We start from the raw sequence: 23,219 nt of genomic DNA, 5'->3' as shown, positions 1-23,219 counted from the left end.
AGTTGGGTTTAGACGTACATCTCACTCTCTGCTGTATGATTGTGGATTTACATCTGTACAAGTTAGTTTCTGATACGGGCGTGTGAATTTTATTCTGTATGCCAATTTCTGGTATGTGAGTGTGTTTTTTCTGTCCTGTCACTTTCTGCTGAACTGTATGGTGGATTTGCTTTGGATCTGTGAATTTCTGCTATCTGAATGTTGGCTTTCCTTTACATTTGTCATAGAGTTATACAGCACAGAAACAGGCCCTTTGGCCCATTGTGTCTCTGCCTCCCATCAAGCATGAATCTATTCGAATCACATTTTCCAGCACTTGGCCCATAGTCTTGTATGCTATGACGTTTCACGTGTTCATCGAAATCCTTCTCAAATGCTATGAGGGGTCCTGCCTCTACCAGCCCTTCAGGTAGTGTGTTCCAGATTCCAACCACACTCTGCGTGAAGTATTTTCTCCTCAAGTCCCCTCTAAACCTGCTGCCCATTACTTAAATCTATCTCCCCTGGTTGTTGATCCCTCCACTGAGGGAACGTTTTCTTCCTATCTGTACTATCGATGTCCCGTGTAATTTTGTATACCTCAATCAGTTCCCCCCTCAGCCTTCTCTGCTCCAAGGAAAACAACCCTAGCCTATCCAGTCTCTCTTCATAACTGAAATGCCACAGCCCAGGAAACATCCTGGTGAATCTCCTCTGCACGCTCTCCATTGCAATCACGTCCTTCCTTTGGTGAGTTGACCAGAACTGTACACAGTACTCCAGCTGTGGCCTAACTAGCATTTTATTCAGCTCCCTCATAACCTCCCTGCTCTTATATTCTCATTCTCTGGTATTTGAGTTTGTGTCTTTTTATTCTGGTTAGCTGTCACACTCACTTCTCTGAAGTAAACATCTTATGAACCGTCTCCAACACATTTACTTCCTTTATTAAATAAGGAGACCAAAACTGCACACAGTATTCTAGATGTGGTCTCACCAATGCCCTGTATAACTGAAGTATAACGTGATTATTTTCATTTTCAATTCCTCTCGTAATACTGGATAGCATTCCATTTGCCTTCCTTCTGTCTTGCTGTAACTGCAAACTAACTTTTTTGACTCATGCACTAGAACACCTAGATCCCTCTCCAGAATTCTGCAGTCGCTCAGCACTGAAATATTTTTTAATATTCCTGACAAAGTGAACAACTTCCCATTTTCTCACATTGTACATCATCTGCCAGATTTCTGCCCACTCACTCAACCTATCTATATCAGTCTTCAACTTCCTTATGTCCTCCTCACTACATACATTCCTACCTATCTTTGTTTCATCTGCAAATTTAGCTGCCATGTCATCACTCCCCTCATCTACGTCATTGATATAAATTGTAAAAAGTTGAGGCCCCAGCACTCGTCACATCCTGCCAATCAGAAAAGGACCCATTTCTGCATTCTGTGTGTTCTGCCAGCCAGTCAATCTTCTATCCATGCCAATATGTTACCCATGAGCTCCTACTTTGCACAATCACCTTTTATGTGGCAACTTGTCAAATGCCTTCTGGAAATCCAAGTACTGTATGTCAACCGGGTTCCCCTTTATCCACAGTGCATGTTAGTCCTTCAAGGAACTTCAATAAATAGGTTAAACATGATTTCCCCTTCACAAAACCATGCTGACTATTCCTGATGACCTTATGTTTCTCAAAATGCCCAGCTATAGCCTCCTCATTGATCAATTCTACCACCTTCCTCATGACAGGTGTCAAACTAACTGGTCTATAGTTAATGTTAACTCTGCATCTCTCTCCACAGATGCTGCCAGACCTGAGTATTTCCAGCATTTCTTGTTTTTGTTTCAAATTTCCAGCATCTGCAGTATTTTGCTTTTATATTACTATAGTTACCCTTTCTCTGCCTCCATACCTTCTCGAATAGAGGGGTTATATTTTCTACTTTCCAGTCTGAAGCAACCTTTCCAGAATCTTGCTAATTTTGAAAAATTAACACCACCAAATCTATTACTTCCGTAGCCACCATTTTGAAACTCCAAGGATGAAGCCCATCGGGATCTGTGGACTTGTCAGCCCGTTGCTCCATCACTTTACTCAGTACCACTTCCCTGGTGATTGTAATTTCAACAAGTTCCTCTCTTCCATCCACCTCCTGATTTACAGCTATGATGGGAATGTTTTTTGTATATGCAACAGTGAAGATAGAAGCATTTTTTAATGTACATTTCTTCTGTCATTTCCTTATTCTCAACCTTTAACTCCTAATTTTCATTCTCTAGAGGACCAACACTCAATTTACTTGCACTTTTCCTTTTCTAATACCTGTGGAAACTCTTGCTATCCGTTTTTAGATTTCTAGCTAGCTTAAACCCACGCTCTAATTTATTTTTTTCCTGATTAACCTTTTAGTCATTCTCTGCCATTCTATATATTATGACCAATCATCTGACCTGCCACTCATCTTTGCTCAATTATATGCTTTTTCATTCAGGTTGATGCCTTCCTTAACTTCTTTAATCAACCATGGATGGGGGTTCCTCCCTTTGGAATTTTTCTTTATAGTAGGGATATCCTTATTTTGAGTATTCTGAAATATCCACTTAAATGTCTGCCACTGCTTCTCTATTGAACTATCTCAAAGAACAAAGAACAAAGAAAATTACAGCACAGGAACAGGCCCTTCGGCCCTCCAAGCCTACGCCGATCCAAATCCTCTATCTAAACCTGTCGCCTATTATCTAAGGGTCTGTATCTCTTTACTTCCTGCCCATTCATGTATCTGTCTAGATACATCTTAAAAGAAGCTATCGTGCCCGCGTCTACCACCTCCGCTGGCAATGCGTTCCCTGCACCCACCACCCTCTGCGTAAAGAACTTTCCACGCATATCCCCCCTGAACCTTTTCCCTTTCACTTTGAACTCATGTCCCCTTGTAATTGAAACCCCTACTCTGGGGAAAAAGCTTCTTGCTATCCACCCTGTCTATACCTCTCATGATTTTGTACACCTCAATCAGGTCCCCCCTCAACCTCCGTCTTTCTAATGAAAATAATCCTAATCTACTCAACCTCTCTTCATAGCTAGCGCCCTCTATACCAGGCAACATCCTGGTGAACCTCCTCTGCACCCTCTCCAAAGCATCCACATCCTTTTGGTAATGTGGCGACCAGAACTGCACGCAGTATTCCAATGTGGCCGAACCAAAGTCCTATACAACTGTTACATGACCTGCCAACTTTTGTACTTAATACCCCGTCCGATGAAGGAAAGCATGCTGTGTGCCTTCTTGACCAGTCTATTGACCTGCGTTGCCACCTTCAGGGAACAATGGACCTGAACACCCAAATCTCTCTGCACATCAATTATCCCCAGGACTTTTCCATTTACTGTACAGTTTATTCTTGAATTGGATCTTCCAAAATGCATCACCTCGCATTTGCCCTGATTGAACTCCATCTGCCATTTCTCTGCCCAACTCTCCAGTCTATCTATATTGTGCTGTATTCTCTGACAGTCCCCTTCACTATCTGCTACTCCACCAATCTTAGTGTCGTCTGCAAACTTGCTAATCAGACCTCCTATACTTTCCTCCAAATCATTTATGTATATCACAAACAACAATGGTCCCAGCACGGATCCCTGTGGAACACCACTGGTCACACATCTCCATTTTGAGAAACTGCCTTCCACTGCTACTCTCTGTCTCCTGTTGCCCAGCCAGTTCTTTATCCATCTAGCTAGTACACCTTGGACCCCATGCGCCTTCACTTTCTCCATCAGCCTACCATGGGGAACCTTATCAAACGCCTTACTGAAGTCCATGTATACGACATCTACAGCCCTTCCCTCATCAATCAACTTTGTCACTTCCTCAAAGAATTCTATTAAGTTGGTAAGACATGACCTTCCCTGCACAAAACCATGTTGCCTATCACTGATAAGCCCATTTTCTTCCAGATGGGAATAGATCCTATCCCTCAGTATCTTCTCCAGCAGCTTTCCTACCACTGACGTCAGGCTCACTGGTCTATAATTACCTGGATTATCCCTGCTACCCTTCTTAAACAAGGGGACAACATTAGCAATTCTCCAGTCCTCTGGGACCTCACCCGTGTTTAAGGATGTTGCAAAGATATCTGTTAAGGCCCCAACTATTTCCTCTCTCGCTTCCCACAGCAACCTGTGATAGATCCCATCCGGACCTGGGGACTTGTCCACCTTAATGCCTTTTAGAATACCCAACATTTCCTCCCTCCTTGTGCCGACTTGACCGAGAGTAATCAAACATCTGTCCCTAACCTCAACATCCGTCATGTCCCTCTCCTCGGTGAATACCGATGCAAAGTACTCGTTTAGAATCTCACCCATTTTCTCTGACTCCACGCATAACTTTCCTCCTTTGTCCTTGAGTGGGCCAATCCTTTCTCTAGTTACCCTCTTGCTCCTTCTATATGAATAAAAGGCTTTGGGATTTTCCTTAACCCTGTTTGCTAAAGATATTTCATGACCCCTTTTAACCCTCTTAATTCCTCGTTTCAGATTGCGCCTACAATCCCGATATTCTTTCAAAGCTTCGTCTTTCTTCAGCCGCCTAGACCTTATGTATGCTTCCTTTTTCCTCTTCGCTAGTCTCACAATTTCACCTGTCATCCATGGTTCCCTAATCTTGCCATTTCTATCCCTCATTTTCACAGGAACATGTCTCTCCTGCATGCTAATCAACCTCTCTTTAAAAGCCTCCCACATCTCAAATGTGGATTTACCTTCAAACAGCTGCTCCCAATCTACATTCCCCAGCTCCTGCCGAATTTTGGTGTAGTTGGCCTTGCCCCAATTTAGCACTCTTCCTTTAGGACCACTCTCGTCTCCTGGCCCAGTAACCCAGTTCACTTCAGCTAGCTCAGCTTGCATGCCCACATAGCTGTCCTTATTTAAGTTTAAAATACTAGTCTTAGATCCACTCCTCTCATTTTCAAACTGGATGCAAACCTCAATCATATTGTGATCATTGCTACCAAGAGGTGCAGATACTCTGAGGTCATTAATTAATCCTGTCAAATTACACAATACCAAGTCTAATATAACCTGCTCACTGGATGGTTCTAGAAGATGCTGCTCAAAGAAACTACTTCGAAAGCATTCTATGAACTCCTCATACCGGCTTCTATTACCAATCTGATTTTTTCCAGTTTTTATGAAGATTAAAATCACCCATGATTATTTCCATCTCTTTATCACAAGCACCCATTAGTTATTCTTGTAGACTTCATCCTACATTGTGATTACTGTCTGCGGGCCTGTAGACTACTCCCACTAGTGCCTTTTTTCCCTGACTGTTCCTCATCTCCAGCCAAACCAATTCTACATCCTGATCTCCTGAACCAAGGACATGTCCAAATATTGCACTGATGCCAATCTTGATTAACAGTGCCACCCCTCCAACTTTACCTAGCTTCCTGTTCTTCTTGAATGTTTCACACCCCTCAATATTGAGGACACAATCCTTGTCATCCTGCAGCCATGTCTCCATAATGGCTATTAGATCATATTTATTTCCTTCAACATGTGCTATCAGTTTCTTTACTTTGTTATGAATGCTCTGTGCATTCACATACAGAGCCTTTAGTTTTATCTTTTTGTTATCTTTGTAACATCTAGTGTTGACTGTTGGTCTGCTCTTAGTTTTTTTTTCCTCTGTGTCCCTTCCTGCCATTCTCTGGCCTTCATTTCCCCGGTTACTATTCTGTTTTCCTGCCTTGACTCTACCCCTTGATTTGTTACATCTGCTAAAGCTTGTTCTCCTCCCACTTTGTTTAGATCAAGTAACTCTCTACATCCCTAGTTATCCGGTTTGCTCGAACACTGGTCCCAGCTTGGCTCAGGTCTGAACTGTCCGAACGGTACAGCCTCCACTTTCCCTAGTACTGGTGCCAGTGCCCCACAAACTGAACCTGACTTCTCCCACACCAGTCTTGGCAGGTGTAAGTTTCACTGTATATCTCTCAATCCCTAGTCTACAATTTACCTCTGTCAGTTTCGGATTTTGAGTGTGGCTTTAACTGTACCTGTCAGTTTGTTTTATGTGAGAAACGTCTTATTCTGTACCTTTCAGCTTCTGTTGTGTGTGTGTTCTGGCTTGTACTTTGTCCCCATCAGTATAGGGTATGTGAGTGTGGATTTGACAGTTAATATTACATTCTTGTGTATATGAGTGGGAGTTCACACTTTATCTTTGATTGTCTGGTAGCCAATTTAAGGTTTAACCTGTGCCCTTAAATGTCTCATGTGTAGCTGTGGTTTTTAACCAGTCTCTGTCACTGTCTGATATAAGAGTAAGGGTTTCAGTCTGGTTTTTGAGTGGGGATTTTCCACCACATCTCTACATTCTCTCGGATGTGAATGTGAGTTTTAATCTGTACATGCCAGTTTCTGACATTTGGCTGAGGTTTACTTTGTACATTGTCATTCTCTGATATGTGACTGACAATTTTATTCTGAACTTGTCATTTTATTTTCTGTCTGTGTGAGTTTTAACCTGTATCTGTCAGTATCTGATATATGAATCTTCTTAATTATGTGTGTGTTGCTCTGTATCTGTCAGTGTCTGTTGTGGATGAGAGGCTTTCACTCTCTTAACTGTTAACTTCTTGCAATTCATTATGGATTTCACTCTGTGTCTGTCAGTCTCTGGTAGTTAAGTGCGGCATTTATACTGTATCTCCTCATTTCTGATATGTGAATGTAGATATTAATGTGTACCTGTTGGTTTCTCCTATGCGAGTCTGGGCTAAAATCTGTTTCTGCCAGTTTCTCTTATGTGAGGGTGGCATTTATTCAGTACCTGTTACTGTCTGAATTGTGAGAAGGTTTTAATCTTCTTCTGTCAGTTGCTGGTGTGTGAAGGTGGGTTTATTTTGGATCTTTCAATTTTTGGAATTTGAGTCTGTGCTTTACCCTATACCTGTTTGTTTCTGTTAAGTGAATGAGGGATTAAATCTGTACCTGCGCATTGATAGTAAATGAATGTAGTTTTTAGTCTGTATCTGTCAGTTTATGAAAAATGAAGGTGGTTTTATTTCTCTGTCTGCCAGATTCTGATATGTGACTGTTGTTTTATTCTGTACCTGTTATTTTCTGGGATATGATTGCAGTTTTTGATCTGTATCTGTCAGTTTCTATTACTTGAGTGAGTTTTACTTTGCACCAGTTGTCTTCTGGTATGTGAGTGTCGGTTTTAAGCTGGACCCGTAAAGTTAAGGTAATATAGTGTGGTTTTATTCTGTATCTTTCAAACACTAGTCTGTGACATGGGGCCTTTTTCTGAATCTGTCGATTTCTGCTCTGTAACTGTAAGTTTTAAACTGCAACTTACAGTTCCTGATAGGTGTGTGAGCACATTTTCTTTTCTTCTGCAGCTATCAACGTCTACTACATGAGTATGTGTGTTATTCTTATCTTTCAATTTCTGTCATTCAAGAATTGCTTTTCCTTTGAACATCTCAGTCTCTGCAACGTGTCCATGGGTTTTACATGGTAACTGTCTGTCTCTGTTAAGTGACTCTGGTGTGATTCTCTATCTGACAGTCTCTTGCATGTGAGTGGTTTTATTTTCTTCTCTGTAGCTGTCAGTTTCCCTTCAGTGGCTGGAGGTTTTAATCTTTACTTAAACTCTTTAATAATTTGTAAATGTGAATTTCACTCTGTGTCTGTCTGTTTACGTTCTATGAATTTTGTAAACATCAGTTTCAGGTTTGTGAGGGTGAGATTCTCTGTCTCCAGGATGCGTCCCTCTTGTGAGATTGACAGAGTGCCTTTTAATCTGATAGTGGGTTCTGCTTTTGAACTTTACCTAATTTTCAGCAGTATTGAGTTGGAATTGATTGGATACAATGTCTGTCTCTTCTGATTTGTTTGATTGCTGAATTGGAAATGTGTCTCTGAACTTGGGATCAGTGAGAGTTTGACTACATCTGCTCCTTGTGACTATGGCATGAACTGAAGGCCTATGGGAGTGATACTGTACCTTGTCTGTGATGGAAGGAGCCGACTGCACTTTCCCTTGTTCCTGGGAATCATCACATTCATTCTGCTCCCTTGAACTATCCACCGACAGAAAGGAAGAAAACTATGTCTTGTAAGTCACGAGCAGTTGAGGTGGAAGCTAGAAAAGAGATTAATGTAACATTTCAATTAATGACCATTATGACTAATCACAAATGCTAACCAGAAATACAAAGAATATCACTGTCTGATTCCACTGCAGCTCTCAGCATCTGCTGACGAGGTGTCTTGGCAGTTTCACAGCAATTTTGAGACATCCAGAAACAAGCCAACATCTGCACTGCTCCAAGGTTGGAACGACCTGATCGAGCAGGGATATTTGTGCAGGTCAGGTTTCTATTTCCATCTGGCATTACAATATAAGAACCTAAGAACTAGGAGCAGGAGTCAGCCATTCAGCCTCTCGCGCCTGATCCACCATTCAATAAAATCATGTCGGATTTGACCTTGGCTTCATTTCCATTATCCTGCCTGGCCAAAAACCCATTACTCCCTTGTAGATCAAAAGTTTAACTCATCCTTGAATATATTTCATAATCCAGCCTCCACTACTCTCTGGTGCAGAGAATTCCATAGATTAATGATGCTTTGAGAGAAGAAATTCTTCCTTACCTCTGTCGAACATGGTAGACCCCTTATTCTGAAACTGTGCGACGTGGTTCTTGATTCCCTCAGGAGGGGAGATATCTTCTCAGCATCTACTCTGTCAAGACCCCTCAGAATCTTACACTTTTCAATAAGATTAGCTCTGATTATTACTAATTCCAATGTTTGTAACACAAACTGCTCAACCTTTTGCTCATAAGTCAGCCTCTTCATCTCAGGAACCAACTGAACGAATCTTGCCTGAACTGCATCCAATGCACGTATGCACGAAGGAGACCACAACTGTATCCACTATTCCAGGTAAGGTCTCACCAACACCCCGCAAATTTGTAGCAAAACTTTCCTCCATTTATATTCCATCCCCCTTGCAGGTAATGCCAAAAGTCCGGCTCTGTTTTCACTATTCACTTTTCAATAACAACAAACAGCGTGAAACCGGAGCTAAACCAGGAACAAGCATTACAGGTTTGAGAAACTATTTTTTTGTTCATTACTTCTGCCATTTCCTTATTACCAAACTTGAACTTCCAATTTACATTCTCAACACTCACTTTACTTAAACCTTTCCTTTTCAAATGCCTGCAGAAACCCTTGCTATCCGTTATTACATTTCAAGCTAGCTTACTCCCATGCTCTAATTTATTTTCTCCTGATTAACCTTTGGTCAGAATATATAGAATGACAGAGAATGACTCAATCATCTGACCTGCCATTCATCTTTGCACAATTATATGCCTTTTCATTCAGGTTGATGCCTTCCTTAACTTCTTTAATCAACCATGGATGGAGGGTCCTCCCCTTGGAATTATTCTTTACAGTAGGGATATACTTATTTAAAGTATTCTGAAATATCCACTTAAATGTCTGCCACTGCTTCTCAATTGATCCCAGTTCACTTCAGCTAGCTCAGCTTTCATGCCCACATAGTTGTCCTTATTTAAGCTTAAAATATTAGTCTTAGACCCACTCCTCTCACTTTCAAACTGGATGCAAACTTCAATCATATTGTGATCATTGCTACCAAGAGGTGCATTTACTCTGAGGTCATTAATTAATCCTGTCAAATTGCACAATGCCAAGTCGAGCAAGTTCTAGAACATGCTGCTCGAAGAAACTATCTCGAAAGCACTCTTTGAACTCCTCATACAGGCTTCTATTACCAATCTCATTCTTTCCAGTTTATAATTATTTACTTTAGACATACAGCACTGAAACAGACCCTTCAGTCCACCGAGTCTGTACCAACCATCAACCACCCATTTATACTAATCCGACATTCATCCCATATTCCTAACCCATCCCCACCTTTCCTAAATTCTCCTACCACCTACTATTACTCGGGGCAATTTATAATAGCCAATTTACCTATCAACCTGCAAGCCTTTGGCTGCGGGAGGAAACTGGAGCACCCGGCGAAAACCCACAGAATCACAGGGAGAACTTGCAAACCCCGCACAGGCTGTACTCAGAATTGGACCTGGGTTGCTGGAACTGTGAGGCTGAGGTGCTAACCACTGCACCACTGTGTTGATTAAAACACCTGTGATTCTTTCCATCTCATTATCACAAGCACCCAATAGATATTCTTGTATCCTTCATCCTAAATTGTGATTACTGTCTGGGGGCCTGTAGACTGTTCTGACTAGTGCCTCTTTCCCCGACTATTCCTCATCTCCACTCAAACCGATTCTACATCCTGATCTCCTGAACCAAGGTCATGTCTAACAATTGCACCAATGCGATCCTTGATTAACAGTGCCAGCTCTCCACCTTTACCTAGCTTCCTATTCTTCTTGAATGTTACATATCCCTCAATATTGAGGACCCAATCCTTGTCATCCTGCAGCCATGTCTCCATAATGGCTATTAGATCATATTTATTTACTTCAACGTGTGCTATCAGTTCCTCTACTTTGTTATGAATTCTATGTGCATTCACATAAAGGGCCTTTGGTGTTATCTTTTTGTTATCTTTGTCACATCTAGTGTTGACTGTTGGTCTGCTCTAAGGTTATTTTTCTCTGCCCCTTCCAGCCATTCTCTGGCCTTCATTTCCCCTGTTACTATTGTGTTCTCCTGCCTTGACTCTACCCCTTGATTTGTTACATCTACTAAAGCTTGATGCCTCTACCACTTTGTTTAGATCAAGTACCTCTCTACATCCCTAGTTATATGGTTTTCTCGAACACTGGTCCCAGCTTGGTTCAGGTATGGACTGTCCAAATGGTACAGCCTCCACTTTCCCTAGTACTGGTACCAGTGCCCGACGAAGCGATCCTCACTTCTCCCACACCAGTCTTGGCGGGTGGAGTTTCACTGTATATCTCAATCCCTGGTCTACAATTTACCTCTGTCGGTTTCAGTTTTGGAATGTGGCTTTATCTGTACCTGTCAGTTTGTTTTATGTGAGAAATGTCTTATTCTGTACCTTACAGCTTCTGGTGTATGCGTATCTGGCTTGTACTTTGTCCCCATCAGTATATGGTATGTGATTGTGGATTTGACACAATATTACATTCTTGTGTATATGAGTGGGGGTTCACACTTTATCTTTGATTGTCTAGTATGCCAATTTAAGGTTTAACCTGTGCCCTTAAAGTCTCATGTGTAGCTGAGGCCTTGAACCTGTCCCTGTCTGGTATAAGAGTAAGAGTTTCAGTGTGGATTTTACATCACATCTCTCCACGCTCTCGGATGTGAATGTGATTTTTAATCTGTACATGCCAGTTTCTGACACTGGCTGTGAGGTTTACTTTGTATATTGTCATTCTCTGAAATGTGACTGCCAATTTTATTCTGAACCTGTCAGTTTTTTTTCTCTGTGTGTGAGTTTTAGCCTGTATCTGTCAGTATCTGGTATATGAATGTTCTTAATTATGTGTGTGTTGTTCTGTATCTATCAGTGTCTGAAGTGCAATTGTTAGGTTTACTTTGTACCTGTCAGTGTCTGTTATGGATGAGAGACTTTCACTCTCTGTCAATTTCTTGCAATTCACTATGGATTTCACACTGTGTCTGTCAGTCTCTGGTAGGTAAGTGTGGCAGTTATACTGTATCTCCTAATTCCTGATATGTGAATGTAGATTTTAATGTGTACCTGTTGGTTTCTCCTTTGCAAGTCTTTTTACAATCTGTTTCTGCCAGTTTCTCATATGTGAGGGTGGCATTTATTGTGTACCTGTTACTTTGCGAAATGTGGGAGGATTTTAATCTTTCTCTGTCAGTTGCTGGTATGTGAATGTGAGTTAATTCTCGATCTTTCAATCTTTGGAATTTGAGAACATGCTTTACCCTATATCTGTTTGCTTCTGTTAAGTGAATGAGGGATTAAATCTGTACCTGTCCATTGATAGTAAATGAATGTAGTTTTTAGTCTGTACCTGTCAGTTTATGGAAAATGAAAGTGGATTTATTTCACTATCTGACAGATTCTGATATCTGACTGTTGTTTTATTCTTTACCTGTTATTTTCTGGGATATGATTGTGGTTTTTGATCTGTACCTATCAGTTTCTGTTACTTGAGTGAGTTTTACTTTGCACCAGTTGTCTTCTGGTATGTGAGTGTCAGTTTTAAGCTGCACCTGGATGATAGGTTAAACCTTAAGGTATGATGTTGTGGGTTTATTCTGTCTCTTTCAAACTCTATTCTGTGACATGGGGCCTATCTCTGAATCAGTCGATTTCTGCTCTGTAACTGTACGTTTTAATATGCAGCTTACAGTTCCTGATAGGTTTATGAGCATATTTTCTTTGTCTGCAGTTATCAATGTCTATTACATGAGTATGTCTGTTATTCCTAGATTTCAATTTCTGTTGAGCAGTGATTTAGCGAATGTGGACTGGAAACAGCTACTTGAAGGTAAATCAGTGTCAGAGCAATGGGAGGCATTCAAAGGGGAGATTCAAGGGGTTCAGAGCAGACATGTTCCCACAAAGAAAAAGGATGGGACAACCAAATCTAGATTCCCATGGATGTCAAGGAGCTTACAGGGTAAGATAAAGCAGAAAAGGAAAGCTTACTTCGACACTGAGAACTCAATACTCCAGAAAGCCGAGGGGTGAAATCAAAAAGGAAATTAGGAAAGCTAAGAGACAGCATGAAAGAATATTGGCAAGCAAAATCAAGGTGAACCCAAAGATGTTTTATCAATACATTAAGAGTAAGAGAATAACTAAGGAGAGAGTAGGGCCCATAAAAGACCAAAAAGGTAACCTATGTGTAGGGGTGGAAGATGTTGGTATTGTTCTTAATGAATACTTAGTAAAATTGGCCTTTCCCCAATTGAGAACTCTAACTCCTGTTCTATCTCTGTCCTTTTCCATAATTATGTTAAAACTGACTGAGTTATGATCACTACCACCAAAATGCTCTTCCACTGCTACTCCTTCCAGTTGCCTAGCTTCATTTCCTAAAACTAAGTCTAAAACTGCACCCTCTCTTGTTGGCCCTACTGGCCAAAAATCTTCTATTGAATGCACCTCAGGAATTCTGCTCCCTCAATTCCTTTCACACTAAAACTATCCCACTTATTATTGGAGTGGTTAAAATTCCCTACTATTACTGCCCGAATGTTCTTGCACTTCCCAGAGATTTGCCTACATATCTGCTCTTCTATCTCCCTTTGACTGTTTGGGGTTTTATAGTACGCTTCCAGCAGTGCGATTGTCCCTTTTTTGTTCCTTAGCTCAAAATATATGGCCTCATATTGATGAACCTTCCAACGTATCATCCCTCCTCACAGTCAGTTTTACCCTTCCACAATTTAGAGGTCAATTTTCCCTCCCGTTTTCCAAATTTCCCGTTTGTCTGGCAGTTCAGATCCCAGACAAGCCCCCAATTGGTTACGGCCACCTGGTGAGGGTGGTTTGCACTGTTCAACTCCCACCTGACTGCAGCAAGTATTTTTTGGTTATGAGGGTATAACCCTAACTTGTTTTATTTGTCAAATGAACAGCTGCCTTGTGGGCGTCTCGGGAGAGACCACGGCTAAGGGAGTAAACCCTAACAGAAAATCCGGAGTGGAACCCCGTAGGCGGTCATGTGTCACCTTTGGCATGTTTCCGGCAGTTCCTGCAGCCATACCGGTGCCAAACGTCGTGCTCTGCACTCCTTTGGACCCCACCAGAAAGGCCGAGAGGGGGGTTTTGACGCTTGGGCAACTCTCAACCTCCATACATTCGCCCAGGCATGCGCCATGGAGAGGTCACTCCATAGTTGCCTCACAGCGACTGACACCACTGACCACCTCTAGGCGCTTACCCATTGTCTCTCGAGACAAGGAGGCCAAAGAAAGAAAGAATTTCTGTTATTGAAGAATTGATTTTCCTTTGTACTTCTCTGTCTCTGCAATGTGTCATGTCTGTTACTGGTAACTGTCTGTCTCTGTTAGGTGACTCTGGTTTTATTCTCTATCGGACAGTCTCTTGCCTGTGAGGGGTTTTATTTTCTTCTCTGTATCTGTCAGTTTCTCTTCTGTGGCTGAAGGTTTTAATCTTTACTTAAACTCTTTAATAATTTGGAAATGTGAATTTCACTTTGTGCCTGTCTGTTTACATTATATGAATGTGTTTATTTTTATTTTGTCAACATCAGTTTCAGGCATGTGAGGGTGAGATTCACTGTCTCCAGGATGCACCCTCTTGTGAGATTGACAGAGTGTCTTTTAATCTGATAGTGGGTTCTGCTTTTGAACTTGACCTAACTTTCAGCAGTATTGATTTGGAATGGATTGGATACAATGTCTGTCTCTTCTGATTTGTTTAATTACTGGATTGGAAATGTGTCTCTAAACTTGGGATCGGTGAGAGTTTGACTACATCTGCTTCTTGTGACAATGCCATGAACTGAAGGCCTATGGGAGTGGTACTGTACCTTGTCTGTGATGGAAGGAGCCGACTGCACTTGCCCTTGTGCCTGGGAATCATCACATTCATTCTGCTCCCTTGAACTATTCACCGACAGTAAGGAAGAAAACTATGTATTGTAAGTCACGAGCAGTTGAGTTGGAAGCTAGAAAAGAGATTAATGTAACATTTCAATTTATAATCATTATGACTAATCACAAATGCTAACCAAAAATACAAAGAATATCACTGTCTGATTCCACTGCAGTTCTTAGCATCTGTTGACGAGGTTTGTTGGCAGTTTCACAACAATTTTTGGACATCCAGAAACAAGCCAACATCTACACTGCTCCAAGGTTGGGATGACCTGATGGAGCAGGGATATTTGTGCAGGTCAGGTTTCTATTTCCATCTGGCATTATAATGTAATAACCTAAGAATTCGGAGCAGGAGTCAGCCATTCAGCCTCTCCAGCCTGATCCACCATTCAATAAAATCATGTCTGATTTGATCTTGGCTTCAGCTCCATTATCCTGCCTGGCCAAAAACCCATTACTCCCTTGTAGATAAAAAAAATTAACTCATCCTTGAATATATTTCATCATCCAGCCTCCACTGCTCTCAAGGGTAGAAAATTCCATAGATTAATGACACTTTGAGAGAAGAAATTCTTCCTTACCTCCGTCTAAAATGGGAGACCCCTTATTCTGAAACTGTACGGCGTGGTTCTTGATTCCCTCGAGGGGAGATATCTTCTCAGCATCTACTCTGTCAAGACCCCTCAGAATTTTACACTTTGCAATAAGATTAGCTCTGATTATTACAAACTCCAATGAGTGTAACACAACCTGCTCAACCTTTTCCTCAAAGCGCAACCTATTCATCGCAGGAAGCAACCGAACGAACCTTGCCTGAACTGCATCCAATGCGAAGGAGACCACAACTGTATCCAATACTCCAGGTGAGGTCTCACCAACAACTGACGTTTATATTCCATCCCCCTTGCAATAAATGCCAACAGTCCGGCTCTGTTTTCAATATTCACTTGTCAATAACAACAAACAGCGTGAAATAGGAGCTAAACCAGGAACAAGCATTACAGGTTTGAGGATAAAAACAGCCATGAATTTCAACAGCAGCTTCTTCACCCTTTGTCTCACTTACGCAGTGCACACGCAGCCCAAGAAATGCCTCTGCCTTCCGCCGCTCACTCCATGTTACCGGATCACTTCCTGCCTCACTCTGTCTCTTGCAAACAACTCGCAACCCTCCTGAACTTGCCCCAAAGTCAATGACGATCTCTGAGCCAGATTGCGGACAAGTTTCCCCAAACAAAGTGCTGCTGGAAGGAGACTGCTGTTTGCTGACTTACCCCGATACTGTAATATCTCCATTCCCTCTGTTAAAAACAAACGCTTTCCCCTCTTAGAATAAATGCCGTTCAAAAGCCTTGCTGGCACAGGGAGCGCATGCGCTCTTTCGGTCATCAACGATCAGAGGTGTGGGCGGGGCTTTAACGCGCATGCGCTTCTTTCGGCAACGCTTTGAAAAACAAAAATACAAACAATTGGAACTTTATTCAGTTCAGTTTTATCACATTGTGAGCAATGGAACAGGGGCTGCGGGTAAGATAGAGAAGGTTCCCATCTGGGAGATTACCCCTTTATAAAGTTCAATTTGAGATTATTCTCTGCAGTATGTTTGCCCAGTTTCTCAAAGCAATCCTTGGAGGGAGTCGGTGTGTTTGCTGGGATCGCGCAGGATTTAATATCTGACAGTAACAGTCCTAGATTCATGTAATCACATTGAAAATGTCTGTCACTGAGTGTCAGAGCGAACGGTTCGAGCTGAAACATTGCAGAGACCTCAACAGGGCAGAAAAAAAGTTACATTTGGGACATTGTGTGACTCACTTTCGGACACGTCCTCAGATTGTGAGATTAATAATGTGGCTGCTTGTGGCACCAAATAAGTGAGAGATAAGTTTGTATCGTCGGTCTCCCCGGGTGGATCTTTCGAGATAAAACGAATCTGACATTTCAGCCCACAACTCAATAATTACAGGCCAGTCAGTCTAACCTCAATAGTGAGCAAAATATTGGAATCATTCTGAGAGACAGGATAAACTGTCACTTAGAAAGGCATCGATTAGTCAAGAATAGTCAGCGTGGATTTGTGAAGGGAAGATCTCGTCTGACCAACTTGATCGAATTTATTGAAGAAGTAAAAAGGAAGTTGTGTGAGGGCACTGCAGTTGATGTGGTCTACATGGAGTTTAACAAGGATTTTGACAAGTTCCCACATAGCAGACTGTTTCAAAAAGTAAAATCCCGGGGGATCCAGGAAAATACAGTAAGCTGGATGTAAATTAGGTTCAGTGGCAGGCAATAAAGGGTAATTATTAACGGGTGTTTTTGCGATTGGAGGGCTGTTTCCATTGGCGTTCCGCTCAGTACTGGGTCACCTGCTCATTGTGGTATATATTAATGATTTGGACGTAAATGTAGGGGACATGATCAAGAAGCTTACAGACGACACAAAAATTGGTCGTGTGATAGAAAGCGAGGAGGATTGCTGTAGGCTGCAAGAAGATATTGATGCTCTGGACATATGGGCAAAAAAATGACAAATGGAATAAAATTCGGATAAGTGTGAGGCGATGCATTTTGGGAGGTCAAACAAGGCAAAGGAATACATGATTAATGGGAATATACTGAGTTGTGTAGAGAATGTGAGGGACCTTGGAGTAAATGTCCACTGACCCAGAAGGTAGGAGGACAGGTCGACAAGGTGGTTAAGAAGGCATATGGAATCCTTCCCTTTATTAGCTGAGGTCTAGAATATAATAGCAGGAAGGTTATCCTGGAAATATATCAATCATTGGTTAGGCCACAACTTGAGGACTGTGTGCAGTTCTCGTCACCTCATTATAGAAGTGATGTAATTGCTTTCACATGCGTTCAAGTCCTGGGAAGAAGGAATTTTCCTCCACACAAGATCAGGACGCAGGTTGTTCAACCTTGCCCGTCTGAGTGCGAAGTCCAAAGTACGGAAAGTCCTCATCAGGGAACTCCTCTTTGCTGACGATGCTGCTTTAACATCTCACACTGAAGAGTGCCTGCAGAGTCTCATCGACAGGTTTGTGGCTGCCTGCAATGAATTTGGCCTAACCATCAGCCTCAGGAAAACGAACATCATGGGGCAGGACGTCAGAAATGCTCCATCCCTCAATATTAGCGACCACGCTCTGGAAGTGGTTCAAGAGTTCACCTACCGCGGATCAACTATCACCAGTAACCTGCCTCTAGATGCAGAAATCAACAAGCGCATGGGAAAGGCTTCCACTGCTATGTCCAGACTGGCCAAGCGAGTGTGGGAAAATGGCGCACTGACACGGAACACAAAAGTCCGAGTGTATCAAGCCTGTGTCCTCAGTACCTTGCTCTATGGCAGCGAGGCCTGGACAACGTATGTCAGCCAAGAGCGACGTCTCAATTCATTCCATCTTCGCTGCCTCCGGAGAATACTTGGCATCAGGTGGCAGGACCGTATCTCCAACACAGAAGTCCTCGAGGCGGCCAACATCCCCAGCTTATACACACTACTGAGTCAGCGTTGCTTGAGATGGCTTGGCCATGTGAGCTGCATGGAAGATGGCAGGATCCCCAAAGACACATTGTACAGCGAGCTCGCCACTGGTATCAGACCCATCGGCCGTCCATGTCTCCGCTTTAAAGACGTCTGCAAACGCGACATGAAATCCTGTGACATTGATCACAAGTCGTGGGAGTCAGTTGCCAGCGTTCGCCAGAGCTGGCGGACAGCCATAAAGGCGGGGCTAAAGTGTGGTGAGTTCCTGCAGTTGGCAGGAAATAAGACCGAGGCACAAGGGAAGAGCCAACTGTGTAACAGCCCCAACAATCAATTTTTTCTGCAGCACCTGTGGAAGAGCCTGTCACTCTAGAATTGTCCTTTATAGCCACTCCAGGCACTGCTCCACACACCACTGACCACATCCATTGTCTGTGGAGATAAGGAGGCCAAAGAAGAATTGAATTATAGAGGGTACAGAGGAGATTTACAAGGATGTTGCCGGGACTGGAAAAAATGCAGCTATGAGGAAAGATTGGGTGGGCTGGGACTGTTCCCCTTGGAACAGAGAATGGTAGATCTGATTGAAATGTACAACATTTTGAGAGGCCTGGATAGAGTGGATGTCAAGGGCCTATTTACCTTCGTAGGGAGCTCAGTGACGAGGGGACAAAGACTTAAAGTGTTTGGTAGAAAGATTAGAGGGGAGATAAGGGAAAGTTTTCCTCACCCAGCAATGCAAAACTGGGCATCCATGAGGCTCTGTGGGCCATTCGGATTAATGTGTACAGTGCTGGTCTCCTTATTTAAGGAACGGTGTAATGCGTTGGAGGCAGTACAGAGAAGGTTTACTAGGCTAATGCCTGGAATGGACGGGCTGTCTTACGAGGAAGGATTGGACAAGCTAGGCTTGTATCCACTGGAATTTAGAAGAGTAAGATGTGACTTGATTGAAACATATAAGATCCTGAGGGGTCTTGACAGGGTGGATGTGGAAAGGATGTTTCCCCTTGTGGGAGAATCTATAACTAGGGGTCACTGTTTAGAAATAAGGGGTCGCAAATTTAAGACAGAGATAAGGAGATTTTTATTTTCTTTCGGAGGGTCGTGAGCCTTGTGAATTCTCATCCTCAAAAGGCGATATAAGCGGAGTCTTTGAACATTTTTAAGGCAGTGTAAATAGTTTCTTGACGAGCAAGGGAGTGGAGGATTACCGGGGGGTGGTGGAAATGTGAAGTAATCAGTAGAGACAAAAACTTATTGAATGGCATGGCAGAGCAGGCTCGAAGGACCGAGTGGCCTACTCCTGATCATAATTCGTATGTTCGTACATGAGGATCGAGTTACCAACAACAGTAGAATTGCACTCAACTGCAATCTGTAATTTCATGGCCCGGCATATCCCCCAGTCTACCATTACCATCAAGGTAGGTGACCAAACGTGGTTCAATGAAGGGTACAGCAGGGCATGCCTGGAGCAGCACCAGGCATACCTCAAAATGAGGTGTCAACCTGGGGAAGCTACAACACAGGATTATTTGGGGGCCAAATTGCGTAAGCAGCATGCGATAGACAGAGCCAAGTGATCTCATAACCAACAGATCAGATCTAAGCTCTGCAATCCTGTCACATCATCCTGACTTAGAATTATATTGCTGTTCATTCACTGTCGCTGTGTCAAAATCCTGGAACTCCCTTCCTAACAGCACTGTGGCTGTACCTACCTCACAGCAGCAGTTCAAGAAGCCATTTCACCACAACCTCCTCAAGGGCAGTGAGGGATCGGCAATAAATGCTGGCCGAGCCAGCAACACCCACATTATATGAATGAATTTGAAAAAAAGTGTGTGGTGGTGTTCTGGAACTCACTACCTGAAAGGGTAGTTGAGGCATAAACCTTCAACTCATACAAAAGAGGTCTGGATATGCATCTCAAGTGCCGTAATCTGCGGGTTACGGACCAAATGCTGGCAGCTGGGATTAGAATAGGTGGAATTCTTTTCGGCTGGCACAGACACGATGGGCCAAGTGGCTTCTTTCTGTGCCATAAAATTTCGATGCTTCTGTGATTCTAAGTGAATACATATCTCTCTATCTCACCATCCTCCAAGCCTCTCCCCCAATCCAGATCTTTCTCTGTCTCTGCCTTTTTCTCGCTATTGATGCTGTCTCTCTCCCTCTGCCTTTGGTGCTGTATCTATGTTGGAGATACAGTTACTAAGTGTTATATGTATGCATTCTATTGTAGAACTGATAGTCTCTCTCTCTGAATATTCAGGTGAAGGTGACATACTGTTATTCTGTGTGAAAGGGACACACAGTTGGAAATTGTAAGACTGAAACGGTCTGTCTCCCTCCCTCTCTCACCCCTCTCTCTCTTTCACTCTCCCTTTCTCTGTCGCTCTGTTGTTGTATATGAAAGAGGAATGAAGTTATTGAGCGTGTTATGGACACGCTGAAGAGACGTACGGTACTGGAACAGTGAACACGCCACCGGTGCCGCAGGTGAGACGGTCACTGTCACTTCTCCGCTCGGATGTTCGAATCTGACGGTGTATTTATCCATCTTCAGTCCTGAATCTAAGCACGGAGAGAACCAGCCTGTCACTGCCTGGAACAAAATAAAAACACTGTGTATGAATGTGGGATTATTGTGCAACTGGACGTCTCTCCTTGTTGAGAATGGGATGTCTAGGACACCGAGAAAAAAATATGGATGGAATGTAGGGACAGACAGGGCATAATTTGTATTTTCACCGTCAGGAAACATGCTTGTGTGTGATCAATATAATAACATCAAAGCCGATATTGGTTTGAACACATTCAAAGCTGTGATAGGCTCTTGACGCCAAATCTGGGAAACAGACAACATTCGCAGCGCCAGTCTCCGAGTGTTTAACACTTACTGAGTCTAGAAAATACAAATACCCACCGTGAATCCGCAGCACAGGCCGAGCGGAGGGGAAATCCTGTCCTGGGAACGCTAAATTGAGCGAACAGTTCGGCCTGAGATTGTGTGGATGTGAATATTGTGTAAGAGAGTGTATTAAAGGGGCGGGCGCGTTAGTCTAATGCCACTGTGTTTGTGGGTCTGGTCTCATCGCCGGATTTCCGAGTCCCTCTTGCGTAAAATAACAAGATTTTCCAGTCAAAGAAGCACTTTGCTCCCCTTCTAATCCTCAAAGTGGGAATTCAGTGTTGTTTGTTTGTTGATTTCAAGATTTTAATCGAAAAGTATGGAACATGTCAGCGATCGGCTGAGAGAGAGTCATCAGTGCAGCAATGAAACGGGTTTCAGTCGAAAATGGAGTCTTTACTTCAAGTGAAACCTTTGTGACAGCAAACATTCTGATGTCAGAGACAGGAAGGATCTAGCCTGGGACTCTGGAATACCCGAATTTCAGTGGAATTGGAGAGTTTAGGACCAGAGAGAAACACAGAGAGGCAGCAGGAGCCGGGAGCTGACAGCAGGTTGTCTCCGCCCCGTCCGCTCGCTGCCTTTAAGTTGCTCAGTGCCGCCACCACCAGCTTCATTTCTGACCCAGTTCTGACTGACAGAGAGACTTTGTGCAGAGTCCTGGACATGACCGACACTGCAGCCGCCGAAACGGCTCCTCCAGCCGCCGCCGCTCAAGTCAAGACTCCCAAGAAGAAGAAGGCGGCTCCCCGGAAGGGGTCAGGAGGTCCCAAGTTGGGCGAGCTGATCCTCAAGACTGTGGCGGAATGCAGTGTCCGCAGTGGGATGTCACTGCAGGCAATAAAGAAGGCTCTGCGTGTTAAAGGTGTCGATGTGGAGAAGGGCAAGTTCCAAATCAAGCAAAGTATCAAGCGGCTTGTGGCGAAAGACTTCCTGGTGCAGACGAAGGGCACGGGGGCGTCCGGCACCTTCAAAATCGCGAAACAGGAAAAGAAGGGAAATGTGGTGAAGAAGATTAAGACAGGAGCAGCCAAGAGATCTTTAGTGAAGAAAACAGCTGCCAAGAAACAGATCACAAAGAAAACAGCCAAGAAATCCCCAGGGAAGAAAATAGTCGCCAAGAAAGTGAGCAGCAAGAAGACAGCAGCCAAGAAAGTGAGCACCAAGAAGACGGCAACGCCAAAGAAGGCGGTAAAGAAAGCAACGCTTCCAAAAAAATCTCCAGCGAAGAAAGCTAATAAAGCCAAGAGGGCCACGGGCGGAAAGCCGCCCAAGAAAGTCCAATCGTCAAGGGGCGGGAAGAAGCCGAAAGCAGCAAAGGCTCAGAAAGCAGCCCCTGGAAAGAAGTGAAACAGCACGGGAAACTTGTAGACATCTAAACCCAAAGGCTCTTTTCAGAGCCACCCACGTCTCTCAGGAAAGAGCTGATCCCCCGATCAAATGATCCCTGTCCCGCAGTCGTGTGCACATTTCACCTAGAAATGATTTGAAGTAAATCCAGGTTCCCTGGTGACTCTCAACCCAGCCCTTCCTCACTCTCTGCAACAAATCAGGGATGTCCGGGCCTCACTGTACCCGGGTATATGTTCGGTGAAGTCTCAGTTCATGCCCGTTTCAGGGCGACAGCCTGTAACACAATAACACGGGCGAGATACCCCGCGTCACATCTCAAACCCCAATACATGATTTTGTATAATTCAGCTGGGGTTCGGTTTCAGTAAACTGCTCAATCCGTCTGGGAGGAGAGGTGTGCCGAAACAGGTTGACTTGTGATCGGAAGCACTGCACTTAGGCGGGTGTATTACTAACTTTTATTTGTTACAGATCCGTATTTAGACCGCCGGTTTTTGTTATCATTGGCGATAAAGGCCGAATCTCCAGGTTTTATGCTGAGCTCGAATGTCGAGAACTGTTTTTTCTTGAATTGGCGGTTCGAGCAAGTGGGAGGCGGAGCGAGAGGATCAAAGACATTCCTCTGCTCTGTCTGTCACTCAGTTTCCTCCAGACCCGCCTCTGGCTCTCTGTCTCTTTCTCAGTCAGGTCGGGGCAGGCTGTATAAAAAGGCAGCAGAAACTACTCGTTTCTCATTCAGAATCGGTTTGTCTGAAGAAGCGTCATGACAGGAAGAGGTAAAGGAGGCAAAGGACTGGGCAAAGGCGGAGCAAAGCGGCACCGCAAAGTGCTTCGTGATAACATCCAGGGCATC

At 43.4% G+C, this 23,219-nt stretch overlaps 1 protein-coding gene across 1 annotated transcript; it reads left to right on the top strand.

The window, feature by feature from the left end:
* Nucleotides 1-21,679: 21,679 nt before the first annotated feature.
* LOC137356385 (histone H1-like) lies at nt 21,680-22,363 on the top strand. Its single transcript, XM_068022271.1, has one exon. The coding sequence runs from the start codon at nt 21,680-21,682 to the stop codon at nt 22,361-22,363; it is 684 nt and encodes a 227-aa protein (XP_067878372.1).
* The last annotated feature ends 856 nt before the right edge of the window (nt 22,364-23,219 follow it).

Source organism: Heterodontus francisci, chromosome 45, assembly GCF_036365525.1.
Source record: "Heterodontus francisci isolate sHetFra1 chromosome 45, sHetFra1.hap1, whole genome shotgun sequence".
Classification (NCBI taxonomy): domain Eukaryota; kingdom Metazoa; phylum Chordata; class Chondrichthyes; order Heterodontiformes; family Heterodontidae; genus Heterodontus; species Heterodontus francisci.
This window is presented reverse-complemented; position numbering and strand designations above follow the sequence as displayed.

Bases quoted from the DNA above. Each gene is read 5' to 3' on its own strand.
- LOC137356385 (XM_068022271.1), top strand. From the start codon at position 21,680: ATGACCGACACTGCAGCCGCCGAAACGGCTCCTCCAGCCGCCGCCGCT.